At 49.4% G+C, this 27,869-nt stretch overlaps 1 protein-coding gene across 5 annotated transcripts in view; it reads right to left on the reverse strand.

The window, feature by feature from the left end:
• MORC2 (MORC family CW-type zinc finger 2) overlaps positions 1-27,869 on the reverse strand; it is a 384,344-nt gene that overhangs the window by 143,186 nt on the left and 213,289 nt on the right. For all 5 annotated transcript variants that reach the window (XM_075319941.1, XM_075319943.1, XM_075319945.1 and 2 more), the window contains one exon: positions 4,397-4,482. In XM_075319941.1, coding sequence (XP_075176056.1) covers positions 4,397-4,482 — 86 coding nt within the window. The remainder of the gene's footprint in view (positions 1-4,396; positions 4,483-27,869) is intronic.

The following is a 27,869-nucleotide window of genomic DNA, read 5'->3' on the forward strand; positions in this document are numbered from 1 at the left end:
CGGGGGGCGAAGGGGTTAGGAGCAGGGAGTCTATGAATTGTTTAGGGGAGTGGACCTGTGCCCAGGTGTACTCAATCTGTAACCATCTTAAGTCTGAATCATTCCTCCACCAATCTCGAGCCGGTTCCAGGATAGCGGCTCTGTGGTATGTTAGAATATTAGGAATACCCATTCCTCCACCACTTAACGGGGCATGCATGCATCTCAGGGCTATTCTAGGTTTTTTCCCAGCCCATATAAATTTACTCATTAGCGAATGAATTTTGGTGAGATACCGTTGCGGAATTGTTAGGGGCAGGCACCGAAGTAAGTAGATAATTTTTGGGAGGCAGATCATTTTAAAGGTCTGCATTCTCGCCACCCAAGAGAGCGGGAGAAGAGAAAGGCGAGTAAGTTCTCTATCCAGTGAGGTGTGCAGGGTCAGCAGATTTTTCCGGATCACGGAGTGTAGCGGGGCCAGTATAATACCCAGGTAGGGGATACCCTCGTCTTCCCATTTGAAAGGGTAAAGATGAGAAAGAGTGGCTCTAGTTGAGGCGGGCAGGAAGAGCGGAAAAATTAAGGACTTGGTAATATTAATCTTGTAATACGAGACTTAAGCGAAGGAGGACAGGATCTCCATTACGTGTTTTAGGGACACCTCTACATTAGTGCAGGATAAAATCTCATCATCCGCATATAGACTGATCACATGGTTTGTACTCCCCACTCGAATCCCCGAGATCCGAGGGCATTCACGGATAGTCTGCGCCAGAGGCTCTATAGCAAGGGCATAGATGATAGGGGAGAGCGGACACCCCTGGCGTGTCCCATTGGATAATTCAAAACTCCGAGATATAAATCCGGATGCCAGAACTTTGGCGTTAGGGTTAGAGTATAGTGCCATTATGGCGGTAAGTATGGGGCCTTCAAATCCAAACTTGGCCAGTACAGATTTCAGATATCCCCAGTGCACCCTGTCAAACGCCTTCTCTGCGTCCAAGGACAGGAATACACTGGGGATTTTCCTCCCCTCAGCCACCGCAATCAGGTCCAGCATACGTCTCGTCCCATCTTTCGCCTGCCTCCCCGCCACAAACCCCACTTGATCCGGGGAAATCAGTGATGGAAGGACTTTATGTATTCTAGCTGAGATTATTTTGGAGTATAATTTTAAGTCGCAGTTTAGGAGGGATATTGGCCTGAAGTTTCCTGGTGATGTAGGGGGTTTTCCTGGCTTTGGCAGGGTAGTTATAATGGCCTCTAGATTATTTGGTGAAATATCTGCTGTGGTTCGCCAAGAGGAGAAAAGTCTCAGGAGGAAAGGAGACAGGGTTTCAGTGAATTGCCTATAATAGGAGTTAGTGAGGCCGTCTGGGCCTGGAGCTGAATTTCTTTTGGCTGTGATCACCGCCTGGCGAACCTCTTCCAGGAAGAAAGGGGAATTTAGTTGCTCTAGATGTACTGTAGATAACCGAGGAAGATTAATATTGTTTAAGAAGGAATTAATTGCCGATTGGGTAGGCTTTGGGGCAGTGGGGTCATTTTTAAGGTTGTAGAGAGACTGATAAAAATCAGCGAATGCATTGGCTATTTCCGTTGGGTTGCGTATTGTGGCATTAGAACCCGTCACGAGGTATTCAATTTTGTTTTGCATTTCTCGTTTTTTAACCCTCCTGGCTAGTAAGGCACCCGCCCTGTCACCCATCATATAGTACCGCTGTTTGAGGGATCTTAAATTTTTCTCATAGTCTACCATCAGCAATTGGCGGAGCTGTGTTCTTAGTTTCCTGAGTTCGTCAGATGTTGACATGTTTGGGGCAGATTTATTGTGGGCTTCTAAAAGCGCTATGTGGGACAGTAGAGCTTTGGAAGTTGCCTGACGCCTCCTTTTCTCCCTAGTGGCAATTTTGATGAATGACCCCCTAATAAAGGCCTTGTGTGCAGGCCATAGCGTTTCCTCTGTCACCTCCTTGTTGTCATTAAATTTAAAAAACTCTGCGAGGTCGGCCTGCAACTCCTCAGAGAGTTGTCTACAGGCCAGGAGAGAGTCATTCATGCGCCACCGGGTAAAAACGGGCGTGTGGCTTTGCTCCTGGACTGTCAGGTATATGGGGGCATGGTCCGACCAAGCTATAAGTCCAATTTTTGAATCTGAGCAATCCAAAATAAGTGAGCTTTCAACCAGAAAGTAGTCCAATCTGCTGTATGAGGTGAACCGAGGTGAGAAGAATGTGTAGTCCCTCTCATTTGCATGTTGGTATCTCCATATATCATGGAGATGCCTTTCTGAAATTATTGTGCTCATTTCCTTCCTCTTTACAGCAGTATTGGAGCAATCCAGAGTGCTGGACATTAACATGTTAAAATCCCCGCAGATTATTTGCTTACCCTCTGTAACGGATGAAAGCTTGGAAAGAAACCTCCGCAGAAAGCTGATCTGACCAGAGTTGGGGGCGTAAAGGGTTGCAATAGTATACTTAGAGCCATTTATGGAGCAATTAATAATGGCGTATCTACCTTCAGGGTCTAAATGTTGGGAATGTAGTGTGAACGCAACAGTATTTTTTACACAAATGAATACTCCAGCCTTTTTTTTTTCCCACAAGCCAGCAGTATGAAAGGAAATTTAGCATTATTTAACCTGTGCGAGTCCCCCTGGAGGAGATGAGACTCTTGACCACAAATCACGTCACATTTGGATTTAACCACTTCCCGCCAAAACATGGATCTCTTGGCCGGGGAGTTCAGGCCCCTAACATTTATAGACATACAGTTCAATACCATTGTACATGAAAAAAAGTCTCTTGCCTAGAGCTGCGGGGGGAGAAAGGAAGGTTAGGCAGGAAAGAGGTAACACTGACAACATTAACATCACTAACATTACTGATGTAGGGAGCATCAGTCCACATAGAAAAAAGCCCAAAAAGGGGGCCTGCGGTATGGTGGAAATGTACCGCCATGGGGGCTCAGGGTCCTGGTTGAACAGAACCAGCGGACCTTAAAAGTAGCAACTAAGTCTCAGCCGCGACTCAGACATATCACATAACTCACGCGACGGACCAATCTTCATTCACTTTATCCCTTTGGGATGATCCTGTGGCTCTTGGAGATCTGGCCGGGAGATTTGCCATGTTCCATGAGGATAGGAGCTTTGCCAACTGTTGTGGGGAATGGCAGACGTGGGTGTTTCCTGCACGGAAAAGCAGGATCTTTACAGGGAAACCCCATCTATAGGATATAGCTTCATCCCTGAGAATTTTGGTATAAGGGGCAAATTCCCTCCTTTTTGCCAGGGTTCCTGCAGACAGATCCGGAAAAATGGACAGGTGCCGGAATTGCTCAGACAGAGGCGGCCTCCTTCTCAGGGCTTGCAGCAGGGCTTCTTTGGTCTTGTAAAAGTGCAGGCGAGCCAAAGTGTCCCGGGGGGCATCAGCCCTGAGGGATTTAGGCTTAGGGACTCTGTGTATTCTGTCCACCAGGAAATCAGTTGCAGACAGGTCTGGGAGCAGCTCCTGCAGCAAGGAGCCTAAAAAGCTCTGCAGCCCCTTGTCTGGTATGGCCTCTGGAATTCCTCTGATTCTTATGTTGTTTCTGCGGGACCTGTCCTCTAAATCCAAGACCTTGGTATGGAGCTTTTGCACTTGTTCCTCCAGTGCTGCATTAGCATCAATGAGGCTATTGTGTGACTTTGTCAGCTCCTGCATTTTAGTTTCAATGTGTGCTGTGCGACTGCCTATGGCAGTGATATCTCCCCTCAGCTCAGCCACCATATCTTTCCAATCCTGCTGCAGTGATGAGCGGAGGGCACTGAGCAGTTTCTGCATGGTACCTTTGGTAAGCGGTATATCTGCAGCGTCTGTGTCCAAGTCTGGGCCTGCTGTGGATCCCCTCCTGGATGAACGTGAGGAAGCTGTGGAGGAGGATGCTGCTGCCATTTTCCCTCGTCCCGTGCTGGAGAAGAAGTCTGTAACTTTCGCCGGGGACGGCTTCTTCTGGGACTTTCCCCTTGGCATGCCACGTTCCTGGGTACCTCCGCAGCACTTTCCCCCCGTGTGCAGAGAGATTGGTGCCACTGGTGAGCCGCAGTGAGCCGGTTAGGAGTCGAGGTGGCTGGAGCTCAGCAGCTAGGTGACCGGTGCCATTAGCAAGCAGGACACGCCCCCCATTGTGTTTATTATTGATCATCATTACTTTTGGATCGCCCCTCGTATTAAAAATGTCCTCGTTTATTACAGCTCCTGTTAGTCAGAAAACACACCACTAGACAAGTATCCAGACTCTAAATACAGCTAATTTAACCAGTACCACTTGATTGCAAACAAATTCATGATATAAAACACATTAGATTCCAACCACTAAACTGAGCTTTGCACACACTAAACTAACTAACAGGGTCAGCCTCCAGACTGCTTACCGTTGCTTTGCCTCTTTAATACGCTTTTTGACATCTGCCTCACGACGGGCAGTAATTGCAGCATTTTGAACCTGCCTGAGAGCAGCCTGAAAGCAGAAAAACAACATGTGTAAACTGAAAAGCATAAAAACAAAATTATAAAAATGCAAGATCACCTGCAAAAGAAGGGAATTTTGTTACTTACCGTAAATTCCTTTTCTTCTAGCTCCTATTGGGAGACCCAGACGATTGGGTGTATAGCTACTGCCTCCGGAGGCCACACAAAGCATTACACTAAAAAGTGTAAGGCCCCTCCCCTTCTGGCTATACACCCCCAGTGGGATCACTGGCTCACCAGTTTTAGTGCAAAAGCAAGAAGGAGGAAAGCCAATAACTTGGTTAAACAAATTCACTCCGAGTAACATCGGAGAACTGAAAAAACGTTCAACATGAACAACATGTGTACCCGAAAAAACCCAAAAATCCCGAAGGACAACAGGGCGGGTGCTGGGTCTCCCAATAGGAGCTAGAAGAAAAGGAATTTACGGTAAGTAACAAAATTCCCTTCTTCTTCGGCGCTCCATTGGGAGACCCAGACGATTGGGACGTCCAAAAGCTGTCCCTGGGTGGGTAAAGAAATACCTCATGTTAGCGCTGCGAAGACAGCCCTCCCCTACGGGGAGGCAACTGCTGCCTGCAGGACTCTTCTACCTAGGCTGGCGTCCGCCGAAGCATAGGTATGCACCTGATAATGTTTGGTGAAAGTGTGCAGACTCGACCAGGTAGCTGCCTGGCACACCTGTTGAGCCGTAGCCTGGTGACGCAATGCCCAGGACGCACCCACGGCTCTGGTAGAATGGGCCTTCAGCCCTGATGGAACCGGAAGCCCAGCAGAACGGTAGGCTTCAAGAATTGGTTCTTTGATCCATCGAGCCAGGGTGGCCTTAGAAGCCTGCGACCCTTTGCGCTTACCAGCGACAAGGACAAAGAGTGCATCCGAACGGCGCAGGGGCGCCGTGCGGGAAATGTAGATTCTGAGTGCTCTCACCAGATCTAACAAATGTAAATCCTTCTCATACCGATGAACTGCATGAGGACAAAACGAAGGCAAAGAGATATCCTGATTAAGATGAAAAGAGGATACCACCTTCGGGAGAAACTCCTGAATGGGGCGCAGCACTACCTTGTCCTGGTGGAAGACCAGGAAGGGAGCCTTGGAAGACAGCGCTGCTAGCTCAGACACTCTCCGAAGAGATGTGATCGCTACTAGAAAAGCCACATTCTGTGATAGTCTAGAAAGTGAAACCTCCCTCAGAGGCTCGAAGGGCGGCTTCTGGAGGGCAACTAGTACCCTGTTTAGATCCCATTGATCTAACGGCCGCTTGTACGGGGGAACGATATGGCAAACCCCCTGTAGGAACGTGCGCACCTTAGAAAGTCGTGCTAGACGCTTCTGAAAAAAGACGGATAGCGCCGAGACTTGCCCTTTAAGGGAGCCGAGCGACAAACCTTTTTCTAACCCAGATTGCAGGAAAGAAAGGTAGGCAATGCAAAAGGCCAGGGAGACACTCCCTGAGCAGAGCACCAGGATAAGAATATCCTCCACGTTCTGTGGTAGATCTTAGCGGACGTGGGCTTCCTAGCCTGTCTCATGGTGGCAACGACCCCTTGGGATAATCCTGAAGACCCTAGGATCCAGGACTCAATGGCCACACAGTCAGGTTCAGGGCCGCAGAATTCCGATGGAAAAACGGCCCTTGGGACAGTAAGTCTGGTCGGTCTGGTAGTGCCCACGGTTGGCCGACCGTGAGATGTCACAGATCCGGATACCACGCCCTACTTGGCCAGTCTGGGGCGACGAGTATGACGCGGCTGCAGTCGGATCTGATCTTGCGTAGCCTCCGGGCAAGAGTGCCAGAGGTGGAAACACATAAGGGAGCCGGAACTGCGACCAATCTTGCACTAAGGCGTCTGCCGCCAGAGCTCTGTGATCGCGAGACCGTGCTATGAAGGTTGGGACCTTGTTGTTGTGCCTGGACGCCATTAGGTCGACGTCCGGCCTTCCCCAGCGGCTACAGATTTCCTGAAACACGTCCGGGAGAAGGGACCATTCCCCTGCGTCCATGCCCTGGCGGCTGAGGAAGTCTGCTTCCCAGTTTTCTACGCCGGGGATGTGAACTGCGGATACGGTGGAGGCCGTGGCTTCCACCCACATCAGAATCCGCCGGACTTCCTGGAAGGCTTGCCGACTGCGTGTCCCTCCTTGGTGATTGATGTATGCCACCGCTGTGGAGTTGTCCGACTGAATTCGGATCTGCTTTCCTTCCAGCCACTGCTGGAAGGCTAGTAGGGCAAGATACACTGCTCTGATTTCCAGAACATGGATCTGAAGGGTGGACTCCTGCTGAGTCCACGTACCCCGAGCCCTGTGGTGGAGAAAAACTGCTCCCCACCCTGACAGACTCGCGTCTGTCGTGACTACCGCCCAAGACGGTGGTAGGAAGGATCTTCCCTGTGATAATGAGGTGGGAAGAAGCCACCATTGCAGAGAGTCCTTCCGTGAAACGGATACTTTCCTGTTCAGGGATGTTGACTTCCCGTCCCATTGGCGGAGAATGTCCCAATAAGAGGACGCAGATGAAACTGCGCAAACGGAACCGCCTCCATTGCCGCCACCATCTTCCCGAGGAAGTGCATGAGGCGTCTTAAGGAGTGCGACTGACCTTGACGGAGAGTCTGCACCCCAGTCTGTAGTGACCGCTGCTTGTCCAGCGGAAGCTTCACTAGCGCTGAGAGGGTATGAAACTCCATGCCAAGACACGTTAGTGATTGGGTCGGTGACAGGTTTGACTTTGAGAAGTCGATTATCCACCCGAACGTCTGGGGAGTCTCCAGCGCAACATTCAGGCTGAGTTGGCATGCCTCTTGAGAGGGTGCCTTGACAAGTAGATCGTCCAAGTAAGGGATCACAGAGTGTCCCTGTGAGTGCAAGACTGCTACCACTGCCGCCATGACCTTGGTGAACACCCGTGGGGCTGTCGCCAGACCGAATGGCAGAGCTACGAACTGAAGATGGTCGTCTCCCATCACGAAACGTAGAAAACATTGGTGCTCTGTAGCAATCGGCACGTGGAGATAAGCATCTTTGATGTCTATTGATGCTAGGAAATATCCTTGAGACATTGAGGCAATGACGGAGCGGAGGGTTTCATCCGGAACCGCCTGGCCTCCACGTGCTTGTTGAGCAGTTTTAGGTCCAGAACGGAACGGAAGGAGCCATCCTTTTTGTGGCACCACAACCAGATTGGAGGAAAACCGTGTCTTGTTCCTGAAGAGGAACAGGGATTACCACTCCTTCTGCCTGCAGAAGAGCATCGGCTCGGTGGGGAGGTGGGGACGTTCTGAAGAATCGAGTCGGAGGACGAGAACAGAACTCTGTCCTGTGCACGTGGGCACAATGTCCCTCACCCACCGGTCTGTGACCTGTGGCAGCTAAGTGTCGCCAAAGGCGAGCGAGTCTGCCATCAACCGCGGATGCGGAGAGATGAGAGAGCTGAGAGTCATGAGGAGACCGCCTTGGTAGCGGTTCCTCCGGCTGCCTTCCTTGGGCGTGATTGAGCCCCCGGAAACTGAGCCCCTCTGAGGCTTTTCAGCTCTTTTGGACGAGGACAATTGGGACCTGCCCGAGCTTGGGAAGGACCGAAACCTCGACTGTCCTTCCAGGACAGCATTAATAGGGTAAGTCGCAATGCAGACATTGCGAGGTTACGGACGCCCCTGCGGCACAAATGTACATATGCTCAAGACCAGCTGTGCAAGAACAGCTGAAAAGCTTAGGGTGCCCATACGGCTGTAAATGCCGGAGCAACCGACACGCCGATAGCCTCATAGACAGATTTCCACCGGAGTCCATCTGTCTGGCATCTTTAAGTGAAGTCCCATCTCCACTGCAACTATAGCTCTAGCCGCAAGCCTGGAGATTGGAGAATCCACCGTTGGACCCTGGGTCCCGCGCTTGACCACGTCAGGGGGAAAAGGATAACGTGTATCCTTAATACGTTTGGAGAAAACGCTTATCTGGTAAGCGTGGTGTTCCTGGACTGCTTCTCTGAAGTCAGCGTGGCCAGAACAATACTCAATATACGTTTGAGCTACTGAAATGGGACTTCTCCTGCTGTGAAGCTGACTCCTCCGCTGGGGGAGCTGAGGGAGAAAGATCCAACATTCCATTGATGGACGCTATAGGATCATTCCTTATGGCGTCACCATCCGGTGTATCCGGATTGAGAGCGTTGTCAGGATCAAAGTCCTGATGAGCTACGTCTGCCTCATCATACAGAGAGCCTCCTGGGACCCCCCCCGGAGCACCGATTTTATTTCCAATGAGGGTGGCCAGGGAGCAATGATCCAGATTGCCCATGGCCTGTCCGGACTGCAAGTCTCTATCCCATTGCAACTCCATCCCTGTCCTTGGACAGGGTTGACAGGTGGTTCCTTTGGCCACGTCTAGTAGAGACCCCGGCTGACCAAGTGCTCCAGGGGAGCATTGCACACAATGGGGTTCAGTGCCATGGAACAGTATCACATGCAGTAAAAACAGCATCGAAAGCGTGTGTTGCTTATATGCTGCTGCCGACTAGCCATCTAGGACATAGAGCCAAGAATGGCGACCGTACAATGCAATGTATAGCATACAAGCATAAAGTACAATGAACACTGCAGCACAAGCAATACAAGCAGCATAGAAAGCCTGTGCCTTGGCACCCCTGCTTTTCTGCTGCTGTAGACTAGCCATCTAGGGGAATAGCCCAGAATATCGACCATACAGTGCAATGTATAGCATACAAGCATAAGTACAAATGAACACTGCAACCCCTGCAATACAAGCAGCATAGAAAAAACCTGTGCCTCAGCACCCCTGCTTTTCTGCTGCTGTAGTCTAGTCATTCTAGGCGAAAATAGCCCAGACTAGCGACCGTACAGTGCAGTGTATAGCATACAAGCATAAATACACATGAACACTTCAGTACAGGCAATACAAGCAGCATAGAAAGCCTGTGCCTTAGCACCCCTGCTTTCCTGCTGCTGATGTGTCGTCATTTAAGAGGGCATATAGCCAAAAATAGCGACCTATCATAAAAATACAAATGGACAACTGCGGTATTTAGTGGGGTCAGCACTTCAGGTGCCGCTTACCGCCCGCCTATAAGCGGGTGTGTGGTCGCCCTAGTCCTGTGCCTGGTTGCCCAGAGTCCGATCTCTCAGCTCGGATTGCAGGAATGGCTGCCGGCGTCCTTCTCCAGCTCGTGTGAGTAGGGGCGGGCCGTGGGCGTGCCCCCAAGTCAGAGCGGGAAACCGGCGTCCCACAGTGTCCAGTGAGAGGGCTGGAGCATGTAAATAAGGCTCCAGCCCTCGGCGCTGCTGATTGTACAGCGTCTCTCCCCTACCCTGATTGACAGGGTGGGGGCGGGAACGAAGCGGAGCTAGGCCGCAAAAGCCGGGGACTGGATTTATAAGCGCCGCCGCCGTAAAAGCGCGGTCGGCGCTAAGTCCCCGGCGCACTACAAGTCCCAGCCGCGCCGCCGCTCCCGGAGCGTCCGGCGCGGTAGTTCCCCATACATAAAGTCACTCAGCTAGGCTGCAGTGACTGTAACCCTTTACTGTCCCCGGCGCACTAGCACACCCAGCAAGTCTGGAGTGTGCTGTGCCTGTGTGTACGGGGACACAGAGTACCTGAATGGTGCAGGGCCATGTCCCTGAACGGTACCCAGCTCCGTATCCAGCAGGTTCAATGGGTCTGTGGATGGAGCCCGGCCTCAGGGCTTTGGGGCCGGTAAGATCCCACTTCCTCAGAGCCCCTCAGGGGGATGTGGAAGGAAAACAGCATGTGGGCTCCAGCCGCCGTACCAGCAATAGGTACCTCAACCTTACAAACCACAAGCGGGGTGAGAAGGGAGCATGCTGGGGGCCCTATATGGGCCCTCTTTTCTTCCATCCGATAGAGTCAGCAGCTACTGCTGACTAAACAGTGGAGCTATGCGTGGATGTCTGACCTCCTTCGCACAAAGCAGAAAACTGGTGAGCCAGTGATCCCACTGGGGGTGTATAGCCAGAAGGGGAGGGGCCTTACACTTTTTAGTGTAATGCTTTGTGTGGCCTCCGGAGGCAGTAGCTATACACCCAATCGTCTGGGTCTCCCAATGGAGCGCCGAAGAAACATAAATGTGAAGATATTGCAATAAATAATGAAGATAAACTTGAATACATTTGTGGTCAGAGCTCTTCAAAGATAAACAAAAAAAAAAAAAAGAAGGATTTTTGTAATATTGCATTGCACACTCTGCAATGACATATCAGACTCTCACCTACCATGGAGACCTTCAAAAAGAACCTGAAAAACTACCTCTTCTGACAAGCCTACAACATACAGTAAGCCTCAGTTCACTTTACCACCGCACAACCAACTCTGCCCTCACCCCTTCCCTGTAGACTGTGAGCCCTCGAGGGCAGGATCCGCTCTCCTTCTGTACCAGTCTGTGCCTTCTATTGTTCATGATTATTGGACTTGTCTATGTATACCCCTTTCACAGGTAAAGTGCCATGGAATAAATGGCGCTAGAATAATAATAATGAACCAAAAATCCTTACAAGTTACAAAACTAGTTCATTAAATTTTAGCTTTGTTTTTGTACTGCAATTTTTTTTATATATAGACAAATGCAGTTTCTATATTGGTTTTCTATAAACGCAGCAAATACAGTTAGGTCTCCAAATATTTTGACAGTGAACGAATCTTCATGATTTGGGCTCTGCATGCCACTATCTTTTTATTTCAAATGACACAATCAAGATGCAATTCACATGTAGACTTTCAGATGTAATTAAAGGAATTGCAACCATTTTTTTCTACAAAGCCTCCTCATTTCAGGGGCTCAAAAGTAATTGGACAAAGTGACTTTGCCATAAATGTTTATTTTTAAAGCTTTGTAGAGAATTCTTTGTAGGCAATGACTGGTGACGTCCATGGCTTCCAAATTTCAGGCAAACACTGGGTTTCCTCCTTTATGATGCTTTGTCAGGCCCTTACTGCAGCTGACTTCAGTTGTTGCTTATTTATGGGTCTTTCTGCCTTAATTTTTGCCTTAAGCATGTGAAATGCATAATTGATGGGGGTTGAAATTTGGTTATGGACTCGGCCATTGCAGAATATTCAACTTCTTTGTTGTAAAAATAAAAATCCTGGGTTTTGCTTTTGCAGTGTCTTTTGGGTCATTGTCCAGCTGTACTGTGAAGCGCTGTCCAAATCAACTTTGCTGCATTTCGTTGAATCTGAGCAGAAAGTTTAGCCCTGTACACTTCAGAATTTATCCGCCTGCTTCTGTCTTAACCCCTTCACGACACATGACGTAATGGGTACGTCATGGGTCGTGTGAGGTTAATCCCCCGCAGGTTCTTTTGGGCAGTCAACGATGATCTGCGCACATCTCAGCTGATTTCCACAGCTGACTTGTGTGCCTGCCAGGTGCAAGTGGAATCGCGTTCCACCCGTGCCTATTAACCCCTTACATCTCGTTTCCAAAATGTGACAGCGAGATGGATCAGCGCACTGGCATTAGCTTAATCATCCCCATCGGAAGTCACGTGACGTCCAGTGGTTGCCATGGTAGCACAGGGTCGTGATGACTCTTCTAGCCATCATGAGTCCCTTTCACTGCCGACAGAGGGCAGTGTGTGAGCGTAAATCAATTATTCTGATCGGTAAACGGCATAGCGGCAAAAAAATTGCAAACGCCAAAATTACGTTTTTTGGTCAACCGCAAATTCTGCGCAAAATGCAATATCAGGCGATCAAAACTTAACATCTACGCAAAACTGGTATTAAAAACGTCGGCTCGAGACCCAAAAAATAAGCTGTCACTGAGCCATAAATCCCGAAAAATGAGAACGCTACGGGTTTTGGAAAATGGCACTAAAAGTGCTCCACAACCTTGTGAATTTTTTAACCCCTTAGATAAAACTAAACCTAGACACGTTTGGGGGCCTACAAACTCATACCGAGCTGAGACATCACACCAACACATCAGTTTTATCATATAGTGAACATGGTGAATAAAATATACCAAAAACTATTATGTGATCACACGTTTTTTGCATTATTTCCGCACTTGAAATTTCTTTGCTATTTTCCAGTACACTATATGGTAAAACTTATGGTTTCATTGAAAAGTACAGCTCGTCCTGCAAAAAACAAGTCCTTGTATGGCATGATTGACGAAAAAAATAAAGCTACGGCTCTCGGAAGAAGGGGAGCAAAAAAGAAAAAACGGAAAATCGCCCGGGGGTGAAGTCACATCAATAAACACCAGTGACCCAGTGCCATTGGAAGCCATGCATACCCACGCCATCACACTGCCTCCACCATTATTTACATAGGATGTGGTGTGATTTGGATCATGAGTCAATCCAAGCCTTCTCCATCCTTATTTTTTCCTATCATTTTGGTAGGTTGATCTTAGTTTCATCTGTTCAGAGAATGCTTTCCAGAGGCTTCGCTGGCTTCTTTAGATTTTTTTTTTTTTTTTCGAAAAGTCTAAATCTGGCATTTCCATTTTTAAGACTGATGGAGATGAGTGGACCTGTGGAAGTTCGGGTTTTGCGGTTTCAGGAGGACTATAGATAAAACGTCTGTGTTGGACCCCAACCTAAAGCTGGGTTTACACACTGCAACATCGCAAAGGACATCGCTGTAACGTCACCGGTTTTGTGACGTAACAGCGACCTCCCTAAGTCTCTGTTGAGTCGCTGGTGAGCTGTCAAACAGGCAAACCTGGCCAACAACGCAACAGCGATCCGGACCTGCAGAGCGACCTAGCTGGTTGTTGGGGACGTTGATAAGCAGCTTTTTGAAAGGGAAGTTGCTAACAAAGTCGCTGCAAAGTCTTTCACACACTGAAACTTTCTAGCGATGCATGCTGCACAGCGGGAAACAAAGGACCTAGGAATGGTCCTGAACGATTTGTAGCGATTACAACTTCACAGCAGGGGCCAGGTCGCTGATGTGTTTCACACACTGCAACATCGCAAACGACATCGCTATTGCGTCACAAAACCGGTGACGTTACAGCGATGTCGTTTGAGATGTTGCAGTGTGTAAACCCAGCTTAATAGGAAGTCACTGATTGAGCAGTTCAGCTCTCCGCCCACACACAGCCATAAATGGAGCACTTCCGGGAAGGGCTATTTTTTTTATTTTTTGTACACATTACACCTGATAATGCATATTTTATCCCCCAGTGCAAGCCATTCACATACTGCAAGAGGCTCGCACTTGGCCAAGCACACTAGAGTACAGCGATGCTCGCTCGAATGATTTGCATACATAAAGCACCCGAACACTAATTCTTTTGTAAAGTCTTTGTTGGGTACAAACCCCAAACTTTAATGTTCAGGTTCGCTCAACTCTATTGATTAATGGTTTGCACCCTGCGGTGAACACTCTGTATTTGCGTTCATGAAGTCTTCTCTTTATGGTAGACTTAGACACTGAAACACCTACTTCCTAGAGTGTGTTCTTCACCATTCACTCAGTTTTCTTCACCACTGAAAGCATTCTGTGATCATACACCACGGTTGTCTTCCATGGACGACGAGTCCAGTTCCCAAACTCACTAGTGCTCTCCTTTTCACAGAGTGTACAAAACTGTTGACTAGAGCTGCTCGGATTTGCAAAAAAACGGGCCCGGTGGATCACTGCTCAATAAAACAAAATAAAAATAAAAAAAAACCAAACAACCCAATCTGCTCCGGAAATTAAAAACGTTTGTGAAAGGGAGAGGGGGTAGGAGTGTGTGCGGTGTACTTACCTAGGCTGTGTCATGGCGGCAAACTCCTTCCAGGTCACACTTTTTCCTTCCGGAGCCGACAATTCAATATTCACTGTTTTGCCCACCGGCGCGTGTAATTGGTTGCAGTTAGACGCGCCCCCAGCCTGAGTGTCAGCTGACTGTAACCAATCACAGACGCCATGGAGGTGAAAGCAATGCAAGTGTCTGCAGGTCAGTATGGTGAGTGTGCATGTAGACAAACACATGCAGCCCGCTCCTGTCAGACTGATCGACTTTTACAGTCCGGATCAGCTTAGCCCTATTGTTGACTTGACCATTCCCAACATTTCTGCTATCAGTTTTTCTTCCACTAAGTGCTCCTTTGACAGCATGTTGTGGGAACACAGAAACAGCTTACAAATGCCACAACCGGAATCAGCACCAAACCTTTTATCTGCTTAACTGATGACAGATTAATGATGCAATAGCCCATGCAGCCAATTAAAGAGCTGTTGAGATAATTGTCCAAATACTTTTGGTCCCTTGAAAAAGAGGCAGCAACATACTAAAGAGTTGTAATTCCTAAAACCTTATTCCAATTAGGATGTGAACGAGCTCAAACTAAAGCTGAGAGTCTGCATTTTAAGCCCATATTGATTATATAACTGTATCTTGAATATGTAGTTTGTTTGTTTTGGTAAGCAGCTAAAATGACAAATCATGTGTCACTGTCCAAATATTTTTAGACCTAAGGCCGGCGTCACACGGGACAATATATCGTGCGATCGTATGAGCGATCGCACCCGCCCCTGTCGTTTGTGCGTCACGGGCAATTTTTTGCCCGTGGCGCACAAAGTCATTTACCCCCGTCACACGTACTTACCTCCCGAACGACCTCGCTGTGGGCGGCGAACATCTTCTTCCTGAAGGGGGCGGTTCGTTCGGCGTCACAGCGACGTCACACAGCGGCCGCCCAATAGAAGCAGAGGGGTGGAGGTGAGCAGGATGTAACATCCCGCACACCTCCTTCCTTCCGCATTACCGGCGGGACGCAGGTAAGCGGTGTTCGTCGTTCCCGGGGTGTAACACGGAGCGATGTGTGTTGCCACGGGAACGACGAACAACCAGTGCGCAGAAGAAGGAACGACTTTATGAAAATGAACGACGTGTCAACGAGCAACGATAAGGCGAGTATTTTTGCTTTTTCACAGTCGTTCGTAGCGGTCACACGCTACGATATCTCTTACAATGCCGGATGTGCGTCACGGAATCCGTGACCCCGCCGACATATCGCCAGATATATCGTAGCGTGTGACCCCGGCCTAAATGTATATGGCAAAAACAAACATTTGGTTTCTTTTTCCTTGTGAATTGCGTCAATTAGGTTTCATACTAGGATAACACTTGCATCAGAGCGTCCGTTAGCATACCATGCTGTCTTATACATGTTTGAAGTCTTTTTTTTCTGCAAAGTCAAAAGTTTAAATACATATCATAAGTAATTGGTACCATTGCCCTTAAACAGAAAAAGAAGTTTCCAGCACCAAAAATAGATTAAAAGAAGGGAATTTTGTTTACTTACCGTAAATTCCTTTTCTTCTAGCTCCAATTGGGAGACCCAGACAATTGGGTGTATAGCTACTGCCTCCGGAGGCCACACAAAGTATTACACTTAAAAGTGTAAAGCCCCTCCCCTTCTGCCTATACACCCCCCGTGGGATCACGGGCTCCTCAGTTTTAGTGCAAAAGCAAGAAGGAGGAAAGCCAATAACTGGTTTAAAAACAAATTTGATCCGAAGAAACATCGGAGAACTGAAACCATTCAACATGAACAACATGTGTACCCGAAAAAACAAAAATCCCTAAGAAAACAGGGCGGGTGCTGGGTCTCCCAATTGGAGCTAGAAGAAAAGGAATTTACGGTAAGTAAACAAAATTCCCTTCTTCTTTGTCGCTCCTAATTGGGAGACCCAGACAATTGGGACGTCCAAAAGCAGTCCCTGGGTGGGTAAAATAACACCTCGTGATAGGGCCGTAAAACAGCCCTTTCCTACAGGTGGGCAACCGCCGCCTGAAGGACTTGTCTACCTAGGCTGGAGTCCGCCGAAGCGTAGGTATGCACCTGATAATGCTTGGTAAAAGTGTGCAGACTCGACCAGGTAGCCGCCTGGCACACCTGCTGAGCCGTAGCCTGGTGCCGTAATGCCCAGGACGCACCCACGGCTCTGGTAGAATGGGCCTTAAGCCCTGAGGGAACCGGAAGCCCAGCAGAACGGTAGGCTTCAAGAATTGGTTCCTTGATCCACCGAGCCAGGGTGGATTTGGAAGCTTGCGACCCTTTACGCTGACCAGCGACAAGGACAAAGAGTGCATCCGAGCGGCGCAGAGGCGCCGTGCGGGAAATGTAGATTCTGAGTGCTCTCACCAGATCCAACAAATGCAAATCCTTTTCACATTGATGAACTGGATGAGGACACAAAGAAGGTAAGGAGATATCCTGATTGAGATGAAAGGGGGATACCACCTTAGGGAGAAACTCCGGAATCGGGCGCAGAACCACCTTGTCCTGGTGAAACACCAGGAAGGGAGATTTGCATGACAGCGCTGCTAGCTCGGACACTCTCCGAAGAGACGTGACCGCCACTAGAAAGGCCACTTTCTGTGAAAGGCGAGAAAGGGAAACATCCCTCATAGGCTCGAAAGGCGGCTTCTGGAGAGCAATTAGAATCCTGTTCAGATCCCAGGGCTCTAACGGCCGCTTGTAAGGAGGGACGATATGACAAACCCCTTGCAGGAACGTGCGTACCTGAGGAAGTCGTGCTAGGCGTTTCTGAAAAAATACAGATAGCGCTGAGACTTGTCCTTTAAGGGAGCCGAGCGACAAACCTTTTCCCAAACCGGATTGCAGGAAGGAAAGAAGAGTAGGCAATGCAAATGGCCAGGGAGAAACTCCCTGAGCAGAGCACCAAGATAAGAATATCTTCCACGTCCTGTGGTAGATCTTGGCGGAGGATGGTTTTCTAGCCTGTCTCATGGTGGCAATGACCTCTTGAGATAATCCTGAAGACGCTAGGATCCAGGACTCAATGGCCACACAGTCAGGTTCAGGGCCGCAGAATTCAGATGGAAAAACGGCCCTTGAGACAACAAGTCTGGTCGGTCTGGTAGTGCCCACGGTTGGCCTACCGTGAGGTGCCACAGATCCGGGTACCACGACCTCCTCGGCCAGTCTGGAGCGACGAGGATGGCGCGGCGGCAGTCGGACCTGATCTTGCGCAGCACTCTGGGCAACAGTGCCAGAGGTGGGAACACATAAGGTAGCCGGAACTGCGACCAATCTTGAACTAAGGCGTCCGCCGCCAGAGCTCGGTGATCGTGAGACCGTGCCATGAAAGCCGGGACCTTGTTGTTGTGCCGGGACGCCATTAGGTCGACGTCCGGCATCCCCCAGCGGCGACAGATCTCCTGAAACACGTCCGGGTGAAGAGACCATTCCCCTGCGTCCATACCCTGGCGACTGAGGAAGTCTGCTTCCCAGTTTTCCACGCCTGGGATGTGAACTGCGGATATGGTGGATGCCGTGTCTTCCACCCAAGTCAGAATCCGCCAGACTTCCTGGAAGGCTTGCCGACTGCGTGTTCCTCCTTGGTGGTTGATGTATGCCACCGCTGTGGAGTTGTCCGACTGAATTCGGATCTGCTTGCCTTCCAGCCACTGCTGGAAGGCTTGTAGGGCAAGATACACTGCTCTGATCTCCAGAACGTTGATCTGAAGGGTGGACTCTTGCTGAGTCCACGTACCTTGAGCCCTGTAGTGGAGAAAAACTGCTCCCCACCCTGATAGACTCGCGTCTGTCGTGACCACCGCCCAGGATGGGGGTAGGAAGGACTTTCCTTTTGACAATGAGGTGGGAAGAAGCCACCACCGAAGAGATTCCTTGGCCGCCTGAGAAAGGGAGACGTCCCTGTCGAGGGACGTCGACTTCCCGTCCCATTGGCGGAGAATGTCCCATTGCAGTGGACCCAGATGAAACTGCGCGAAAGGGACTGCCTCCATTGTTGCTACCATCTTCCCTAGGAAGTGCATGAGGCGTCTCAAGGGGTGTGACTGGCCTAGAAGGAGAGATTGCACCCCTGTCTGTAGTGAACGCTGTTTGTCCAGCGGAAGCTTCACTATCGCTGAGAGAGTATGAAACTCCATGCCAAGATATGTTAGCGATTGGGTCGGGGTCAGATTTGACTTTGAAAAGTTGATGATCCACCCGAAACTCTGGAGAGTCTCCAGCGCAACATTCAGGCTGTGTTGGCATGCCTCTTGAGAGGGTGCCTTGACAAGTAGATCGTCCAAATACGGGATCACAGAGTGACCTTGAGAGTGCAGGACTGCTACTACTGCTGCCATGACCTTGGTGAAGACCCGTGGGGCTGTCGCCAGCCCGAAAGGCAGAGCTACGAACTGAAGGTGTTCGTCTCCTATAACGAAGCGTAGAAAACGCTGGTGCTCTGGAGCAATCGGTACGTGGAGATAAGCATCCTTGATGTCTATTGATGCTAGGAAATCTCCTTGAGACATTGAGGCGATGACGGAGCGGAGGGATTCCATCCGGAACCGCCTGGTTTTCACGTGCTTGTTGAGCAGTTTTAGATCCAGAACGGGACGGAAAGACCCGTCCTTTTTTGGCACCACAAACAAATTGGAGTAAAAACCGTGACCTTGCTCCTGAAGAGGAACAGGGGTCACCACTCCTTCTGCCTTTAGAGTGCACACCGCTTGCAGAAGAGCATCGGCTCGGTCGGGAGGTGGAGAAGTTCTGAAGAATCGAGTTGGAGGACGAGAACTGAACTCTATCCTGTACCCGTGAGACAGAATGTCTCTCACCCAACGGTCTTTGACCTGTGGCAGCCAAATGTCGCCAAAGCGGGAGAGCCTGCCACCGACCGAGGATGCGGAGAGAGGAGGCCGAAAGTCATGAGGAAGCCGCCTTGGTAGCGGGTCTTCCGGCTGTCTTTTTTGGGCGTGACTGAGCCCGCCAAGAATCTGAGCTCCTCTGATCCTTCCGAGTCCTTTTGGACGAGGAGAATTGGGACCTGCCCGAGCCTCGAAAGGACCGAAACCCCGACTGTCCCCTCCTCTGTTGGGGTTTGTTTTGTCTGGGCTGAGGTAAGGATGAATCCTTACCCTTGGACTGTTTGATGATTTCATCCAAGCGCTCACCAAACAGTCGGTCACCAGAAAATGGCAAACTGGTTAAGCACTTCTTGGAAGCAGAATCTGCCTTCCATTCCCTTAACCACAAGGCTCTGCGTAAAACCACGGAGTTGGCGGACGCCACTGCCGTACGGCTCGTAGAGTCCAGGACAGCATTAATCGCGTAAGACGCAAATGCAGACATTTGAGAGGTTAAGGATGCCACCTGCGGAACAGATGTACGTGTGACCGTGTCAATCTGTGTAAGACCAGCTGAAATAGCTTGGAGTGCCCATACGGCTGCGAATGCTGGAGCAAACGACGCGCCGATAGCTTCATAGATGGATTTCAACCAGAGCTCCATCTGCCTGTCAGTGGCATCTTTAAGTGCAGCCCCATCTTCCACTGCAACTATGGATCTAGCCGCAAGCCTGGAGATTGGAGGATCCACCTTGGGACAGTGGGTCCAGCCCTTGACCACGTCAGGGGGAAAGGGATAACGTGTATCCTTAAGACGTTTGGAGAAACGCTTATCTGGATAAGCGTGGTGTTTCTGGACTGCCTCTCTAAAGTCAGAGTGGTCCAGAAAAGTACTTAATTTACGCTTGGGATACCTGAAATGGAATTTCTCCTGCTGTGAAGCTGACTCCTCCACTGGAGGAGCTGGGGGAGAAATATCCAACATTCTATTGATGGACGCTATAAGATCATTCACTATGGCGTCACCATCAGGGGTATCCAGATTGAGAGCGGTCTCAGGATCAGAATCCTGATCAGCTACCTCCGCCTCATCATACAGAGAGTCCTCCTGCTGGGACCCTGACCAGTGTGATGAAGTCGAGGGCCGCTCATAGCGAGCTCGCTTAGGCTGTCTGGGACTGTCGTCCGTGTCAGAGCCTTCACCCTGGGATGCATGGGACACCCCCGGAGCCCGGAGTTGTTCCAACTGAGGGGGACCAGGGAGCAATGATTCCACAGTGCCCATGGTCTGAGTTACTGGTCTAGACTGCAAAGTTTCTAGAATTTTAGTCATAGTCACAGACAATCTATCAGCAAAAACTGCAAACTCCGTCCCCGTCACCTGGACAGTATTCACAGGTGGTTCTCCCTGGGTCACCTCTAGCAGAGGCCCCGGCCGAGCAAGTGCCACAGGGGCCGAGCACTGCACACAATGGGGGTCAGTGGAACCTGCGCCGGTAGAGTAGCCTCACATGCGGTACAAGCAGCATAAAAAGCCTGTGCCTTGGCACCCTTGCTTTTTGCGGATGACATGCTGTTGTCTCCTCTGAGCAATCTAGGAGGGTATATAGCCAAGAATCACCAGCGACCGTACAGTGCAATGTATAGCATGCACGCATAAAAATACAAATGTACACTTCGGCACTAGTGGGGTCAGCACCAGAGGTGCCGCTTACCGCCCGCTCAAACGCGGGTGTGTGGTCGCCAGAATCCCGTGTCTGGGTCTCCCAGAACTTGTCTTCCCTCTCCAGCTCAGACTGCACACAGGAATGGCTGCCGGCGTCCTGTGAAGAGGGGCGGACCGTGGGCGTGCCTCAGACAAAGTGCGGGAAACTGGCGTCCCACTGTGCCCAGTGTGAGGGCTGGAGTATGTAAAGTAGACTCCAGCCCTCGGCGCTGACGTTCTGTACAGCGTCCCGCCCTTCCCCTGACTGGCAGGCCTGGGGGCGGGAACGAAACGAAACTAGGCCGCAAAAGCCGGGGACTCGAGTAATAAGCGCGGCCGTCATATATGCACGGCCAGCGCGGAAGTCCCCGGCGCACCACAAGTCCCAGCCGCGCCGCAGCGTAAAACTGACAGCAGCGGCCGGCGCGGCAGTTCCCAATACATTGACTCACTCAGCAGAGCTGTAGTTAGTAATGGCACAAGCGCGCAGCGCTGTTGTCCCCGGCGCACTAACACACCCAGCAATGCTGCAGTGTGTCTGCGCGCGGTCTGTACGGGGACACAGAGTACCTTGACGTAGCAGGGCCCTGTCCCTGACGATACTCAGCTCCATATCCAGCAGAATCCCCAGGGGCTGTGGATGGAGCACGGTCTCAGTGCCTGGAGACCGGTAAATTCCCACTTCACCCAGAGCCCTAAGGGGGATGGGGAAGGAAGCAGCATGTGGGCTCCAGCCTCCGTACCCGCAATGGGTACCTCAACCTTAACAAACACCGCCGACAAAAGTGGGGTGAGAAGGGAGCATGCTGGGGGCCCTAGTATGGGCCCTCTTTTCTTCCATCCGACAAAGTCAGCAGCTGCTGCTGACTAAACAGTGGAGCTATGCGTGGATGTCTGACCTCCTTCGCACAAAGCATGAAAACTGAGGAGCCCGTGATCCCACGGGGGGGGGAATAGGCAGAAGGGGAGGGGCTTTACACTTTTAAGTGTAATACTTTGTGTGGCCTCCGGAGGCAGTAGCTATACACCCAATTGTCTGGGTCTCCCAATTAGGAGCGACAAAGAAATCCTTTTTTATTGAAAATAAGGTAATAAAAATCCAGCAGATACCATAATAGATGTCAGAAAGATGGCAGAACAACGCGTTTCGACGCTTCAGGTCTTAGTCATGTGAACATGACTAAGACCTGAAGCGTCGAAACGCGTTGTTCTGCCATCTTTCTGACATCTATTATGGTATCTGCTGGATTTTTATTACTTTATTTTCAATAAAAAAGGATTTTTAATCTATTCCTGGTGCTGGAAACTTCTTTTTCTATTTTCAATTGGATGGCTGCCGAGCCTCATTCCTTGCACAGGATCCCTGATTGCAACCAGCAGGTCAGTCCTTGGTGAGCTGGACTCTCCCTTATCTTTTTGGACATTGCCCTTAAACAGTATGACTTGGGTCAAACGTTTTTGATATTTTTCGCATTTGCAGAGCCCCTGATGTTCCTAAACAGTGGACATCCCCCACAGGTGACCTCATTTTGGAAGCTAGACCTCTCAAGGAATTTATCTAGATGTCTGGTGATCACCTTGAACCCCAAGATGCTTCACAGAAATCTATAATGTTATGACGTGAAATATATAAAAAAAAAAATTTAAAAAACAAAAAATGGATTTTTGTGTACTCACCGTAAAATCGTTTTCTCTTAGCCATCATTGGGGGGGACACAGGACCATGGGTGTTATGCTGCCTATCCATAGGAGGACACTAAGTAGATGCAAAGATGTTAGATCCTCCCCTGCAGTATACACCCCCTGGCTCAGCCAGGCTACTTCAGTTTTAGTACACAAGCAGTAGGAGAACAAGTAACAACAAACGTGAGTGAATACTCCTAACAAAAAAAAGTATTGAGAAACAAAAAATTAAGGCCCAACAGGGCAACAGGGTGGGTGCTGTGTCCCCCAATGATGGCTAAGAGAAAACGATTTTACGGTGAGTACACAAAAATCCGTTTTTCTCTGACGCCTCATTGGGGGACACAGGACCATGGGACGTCCTAAAGCAGTCCCTGGGTGGGTAAACAATAAACAACGCAACCCAAGGACTAGGAACCAGTCCCGGATAGCCAGGGGCACCTACTGAGATAGGTGCTCTACTGTCGTTTTCAGAATTTTCCTACCTAGGTTCGCCTCAGCCGAAGCCTGGGTATGGACTCGGTAATGCTCTGAAACAGTATGTAGGCAAGAGCAGGTCACAAATGAAAAAGACTGTACAAAGGCTTAGAAAAATTGTATGATTTTATTAAAGTCAAAGCTTACAAAAGGTATAAAAGGTTAAAAGAGGAAATTGAAATGAGAGAACCAGCAGGTGGCGTACTCACACCACAACCCAAAAACCAAGTCTTTAAAGATAATGTTAAATGTGCTGAAGCACCATACTGAAAAACCTACCATACACTGCTTATAAGATAGACTGTAAATGACTGCCAAACGGCATGTCCCAAGGGCCAATAATCATGCAAAAGGGGTTAGGCAGTTTCAGGATATAAAGCAGCAGGTGCACGTAGAAGAGTAAACAAAGTAACAGCACACTAGAAGTGGAGAAATCGTATACCTGGGTTGTGGGGTGAGAATCCAAGAGAACCCGACCTAGGTTTCGATCTTAATGCCTTCTTCCGGGGGTGGCCTCATGTTCAAAAAGGGCGCCCTTTTATATCAAAGTGCACCAATGGGAGGGCGGAAGAGATAGGCCAATCAGGTCAACCTTAACTTAGTATGTGACAAACCCATCACCCGATTGGTCTCCAGAGGGGCGTGCCTGTGCAACCAGGATGTGCATATAGAATGACGTGTGATGTAACTATAGTAACCGCCAAACAAATTCGAGGGGGTAATGTAAGCCGTCTGCTTGCACAACGGGAAACTAAATGGATCTGGACTCTCAAAACCCTTCAGCCATTAGGGTTAAATGAATGTATGAGCTTTGCTCCATTTCTTTAATCTCATGCTATATACTTATTGCTTGACTCTATATCCTTTGTCCAGTCCTCTGTTCACTGCTATGTTGGCCTTTTTTTTTAATTTGTTTTTAATTCTGTTTTTGTTTTTTATTTTCTAGTATGCGCTCCTTCTGTATTTACCTGTAGATCTCTTCTTATGGTGGCTTTAATCTTTGAATTGGATCCATCCCATGCAATAACGGATCTATGATGGACTATACAGAAACATCTATATCCCACAGGACGTCATCTTGATTCATGTATCGATATCCACTATGGATCTGGATGTATATAATAATATGCTTATTTTGTGTATGTTTTACTTGCTATATAACTAATTAATTATTGTATTGATCCATTTGTGCATATTATATATGTATATGCTATTTTCTACATCACTTTAGTGTCCTGTCGGTCTTTCATGATTCCCCCAGCAGCTACCCGCTTGCCTGTGCGCCTGCGCGCCTGTCTGCCTGGCTCGGTTTCCCTTGGGCGCGTCACACATGCCTCCGCCTTTGTGACGCCCGCTTCCCTCCTTTTGGGGAGTGGCTGTCTCTATGGCGACGGCTGAACGCGCTCATGGGGCTCCGACTCTCGGGACATCCGCGCATGCGCCACCCGGCCGCGGGACGCTGTTTGGCGTTGCGCATTGTTATCGGGCTGGATCTTACATGGCTCTATATGAGATGCTGCGCTTATCTTCTCCCTTACTTTTGGGTGATGACTAAGCAGCGCCACTATATTATACATATCCACTTAAATGCACCAATGGTGAACGGCCCGGAGGGTCAATCACGTCAGCCTGGTTCACGCCCATTGATTTGATTGGCTCTTTTTTTGTGACACTCTTCCTGTATACTCGCGTCCATGGCAACCCAGTATAAGATAGGCACCTCTGATTGGTTGCTGCCCATGTCACTCTCCCCTCTGCTCATATTGTTTGCAGTTTGAGGCAGATTGGAATTTGTTTGGCGGTTACTATAGTTACATCACACATCATTCTATATGCACATCCTGGTTGCACAGGCACGCCCCTCTGGAGACCAATCGGGTGATGGGTTTGTCACATACTAAGTTAAGGTTGACCTGATTGGCCTATCTCTTCCGCCCTCCCATTGGTGCACTTTGATATAAAAGGGCGCCCTTTTTGAACATGAGGCCACCCCCGGAAGAAGGCATTAAGATCGAAACCTAGGTCGGGTTCTCTTGGATTCTCACCCCACAACCCAGGTATACGATTTCTCCACTTCTCGTGTGCTGTTACTTTGTTTACTCTTCTACGTGCACCTGCTGCTTTATATCCTGAAACTGCCTAACCCCTTTTGCATGATTATTGGCCCTTGGGACATGCCGTTTGGCAGTCATTTACAGTCTATCTTATAAGCAGTGTATGGTAGGTTTTTCAGTATGGTGCTTCAGCACATTTAACATTATCTTTAAAGACTTGGTTTTTGGGTTGTGGTGTGAGTACGCCACATGCTGGTTCTCTCATTTCAATTTCCTCTTTTAACCTTTTATACCTTTTGTAAGCTTTGACTTTAATAAAATCATACTATTTTTCTAAGCCTTTGTACAGTCTTTTTCTTTTTCATTTGAAATTATATCTGTATATGGCTTTTTCCATGTACACACTATGGCACGGGTCCTATTCCCGTGTATGTTGGTTGTTCTAACCCTATAAAGAGCAGGTCACAGCCTTACACACCTGTTCCACTGAAACCTAATGCCTAATGGCCCAAGAGGCGCCAACTGCTCGCGTGAAATGAGTCCGCAGCCCACTAGGAATGGGCTTGAGTTGCAAGCGGTAGACCTCCTTGATCGCAGAGCGAATCCAGAGAGCCAGTGTTGCCTATGAAGCTGCCTGTCCTTTCTTAGGCCTTTCAGGAATGACGAACAAGGAGTCCATGAGGCTGTCCTGGATACGTAATATCTGAAAACTCTCACAAGGTCTAGCGAACGTAGAGACTTATCCACCCTATGGACTGGGTGAGGACAAAAGAAAGGCAGAACTATGTCCTCGTTCAAATGAAACGGGGAAGTAACCTTCAGAAGAAAATCTGGAAGGGGGTGTAGAACCACCTTATCCTGGTGAAAGATCAGAAAGGGTTTGCGGCAAGAGAGTGCTGCCAGTTCCAAAACTTGTCTGATGGACGTAATCGCCACTAAGAATGTCATCTCCCAGGAGAGAAGAGCAAGAGAAGATTCCTTAAGAGGTTCAAAGAGGGACCTCTGGAGACCAACCAAAACGAGATTGAGGTCCCATGGCTCCAGCGACCGTTTGTACGGGGGAACTAGATGGGAAACGCCCTGGAGGAAGGTCTTGACTTGCGGATTGCAAGCTAGACGGCATTGATAGAATATTGAGAGAGATGAAACCTGCCCCTTAAGGGAGCTGAGGGCAAACCCCTTTTGCAACCTGACTGCAAAAAAAAAAAAAAAAAAAAATCAAAAAAAAGGAAAGTTTTCTATGTACGGTCGTAAATACAGGATGAAGGCCGGCAATGATCATGGTGGAGATGACCGCGGGAGAGAATCTCGCTCTTGTTAAAGCCTAGGTCTCAATGGCCAGGCCGTCAGCTTCAGGGCTCTGAAGTTCTAATGGGAAATGGGCTCTTGGGTTACCAGGTCTGGGATGCTTAAGAGGCGCCATGAGCAATTGTACTAATTCGACGTCCCAGGCGCGTCTGGGCCAGTCCGGTGCTATTCGTATCACTGGAACTTCTACTGCCTTGATCTTCCTGATTACTCGCGGCAGCAGGGGCAGAGCTGGAAATATGTAAAGTAGACGGAAGCGACTTCAGGAGGAGACTAGAGCATCCGCGCCAATGGACTGTGGATCACGTGACCTGGCTAAGAACGCGGGTACCTTTGCGTTCAACCTTGAGGCCATTAGATCTACGTCTGGTGTGCCCCAGCGAGTGCAGATGTGTGGGAACACTTCTGGGTGGAGAAACCACTCTCCGGCGGCCAGGCCTTGGCGACGTAGAAGGTCTGCCACACAGTTCTCTACTCCCGGTATGTGAACCACTGAAATCACAGACCCCGTCGATTCGGCCCAGGTGAGGATCCTGGGGAGCTCGAGATAAGCTGTCTTGCTGCTGGTACCTCCGTGTCGATTGACAAAGGCCACAGCTGTTGCATTGTCCAATTGGACCCGAATCAAACGACCTGCTAGCAGATGGGGGAAACGACCTGAGCGCGAGAAAGGTCGCGCTGATTTTCAGGATGATTTCTGGGAAGGGAAGACTCCTGGGGCGTCCAACATCCCGAAGCAGTGTGGAGCCAGTACGCTGCTCCCCAGCCTAAGAGACTGGCATCTGTGGTCAGGAGTATCCAGTCCACTTGAGAGAGAAAATCTCCCTCTCAATATAGAAGAGGGCCGAAGCCACCAGAAAAGCGCATACCTCACTGAAGGTGTCAGGTGAAAAATTCGTCCAAGGAAAAAAGGGGCTCTTGTTCTAGGACAGCTACAAGCGCCAGCTGCAGTGGGCAGTGGTGTGGCTAAGCAAGCGGCACTGCCTCTATAGCCGCCGCTATCCTACCTAGCACTCTCACACTGAATCGTATGGAGCGAGAGAAGTATGTAGAAGGCAGTGTATCGCCTGTTGTAGAGCAGTCGCCTTGTCTTGAGGGCGAAATCTCAAGCCCTGAAGGGTGTCCAGGGACATGGCCAGGGAGGTGACGGATTTTGACGGGACCGGGGATGATTTGACTGGAGTCAGAAGCCACCCTAAGCGGGATAGGGTGCCCACAGAGATCTGAACACTGGTTGAGCCCTTGAGGAGGTCATCCAAGCAAGGCAGAACAGTCACTCTCCTGGCGTGAAGGGTACTCATGGCGGCCACCATGACCTTAGTTAAGACCCTTGGTGCTGTGGCAGGGCCGAGGGTAGGGCTACAAATGAAAAAAGAAGTCCTGAACCGCAAACAGGAGGAACTTTTGGTGAGCTGGGGTGATGGGTATGTGCAAGTACGCGTCCCTGTTAGCTATGGAGGCAAGGAATTCTCCTTCGACCATAAAGGTAATAATGGACCATAGGAACTCCATTCTGAATCTCCTTATGTGCACATGTTTGCTCAGGTGTTAGAGGT

Source organism: Anomaloglossus baeobatrachus, chromosome 1, assembly GCF_048569485.1.
Source record: "Anomaloglossus baeobatrachus isolate aAnoBae1 chromosome 1, aAnoBae1.hap1, whole genome shotgun sequence".
Classification (NCBI taxonomy): domain Eukaryota; kingdom Metazoa; phylum Chordata; class Amphibia; order Anura; family Aromobatidae; genus Anomaloglossus; species Anomaloglossus baeobatrachus.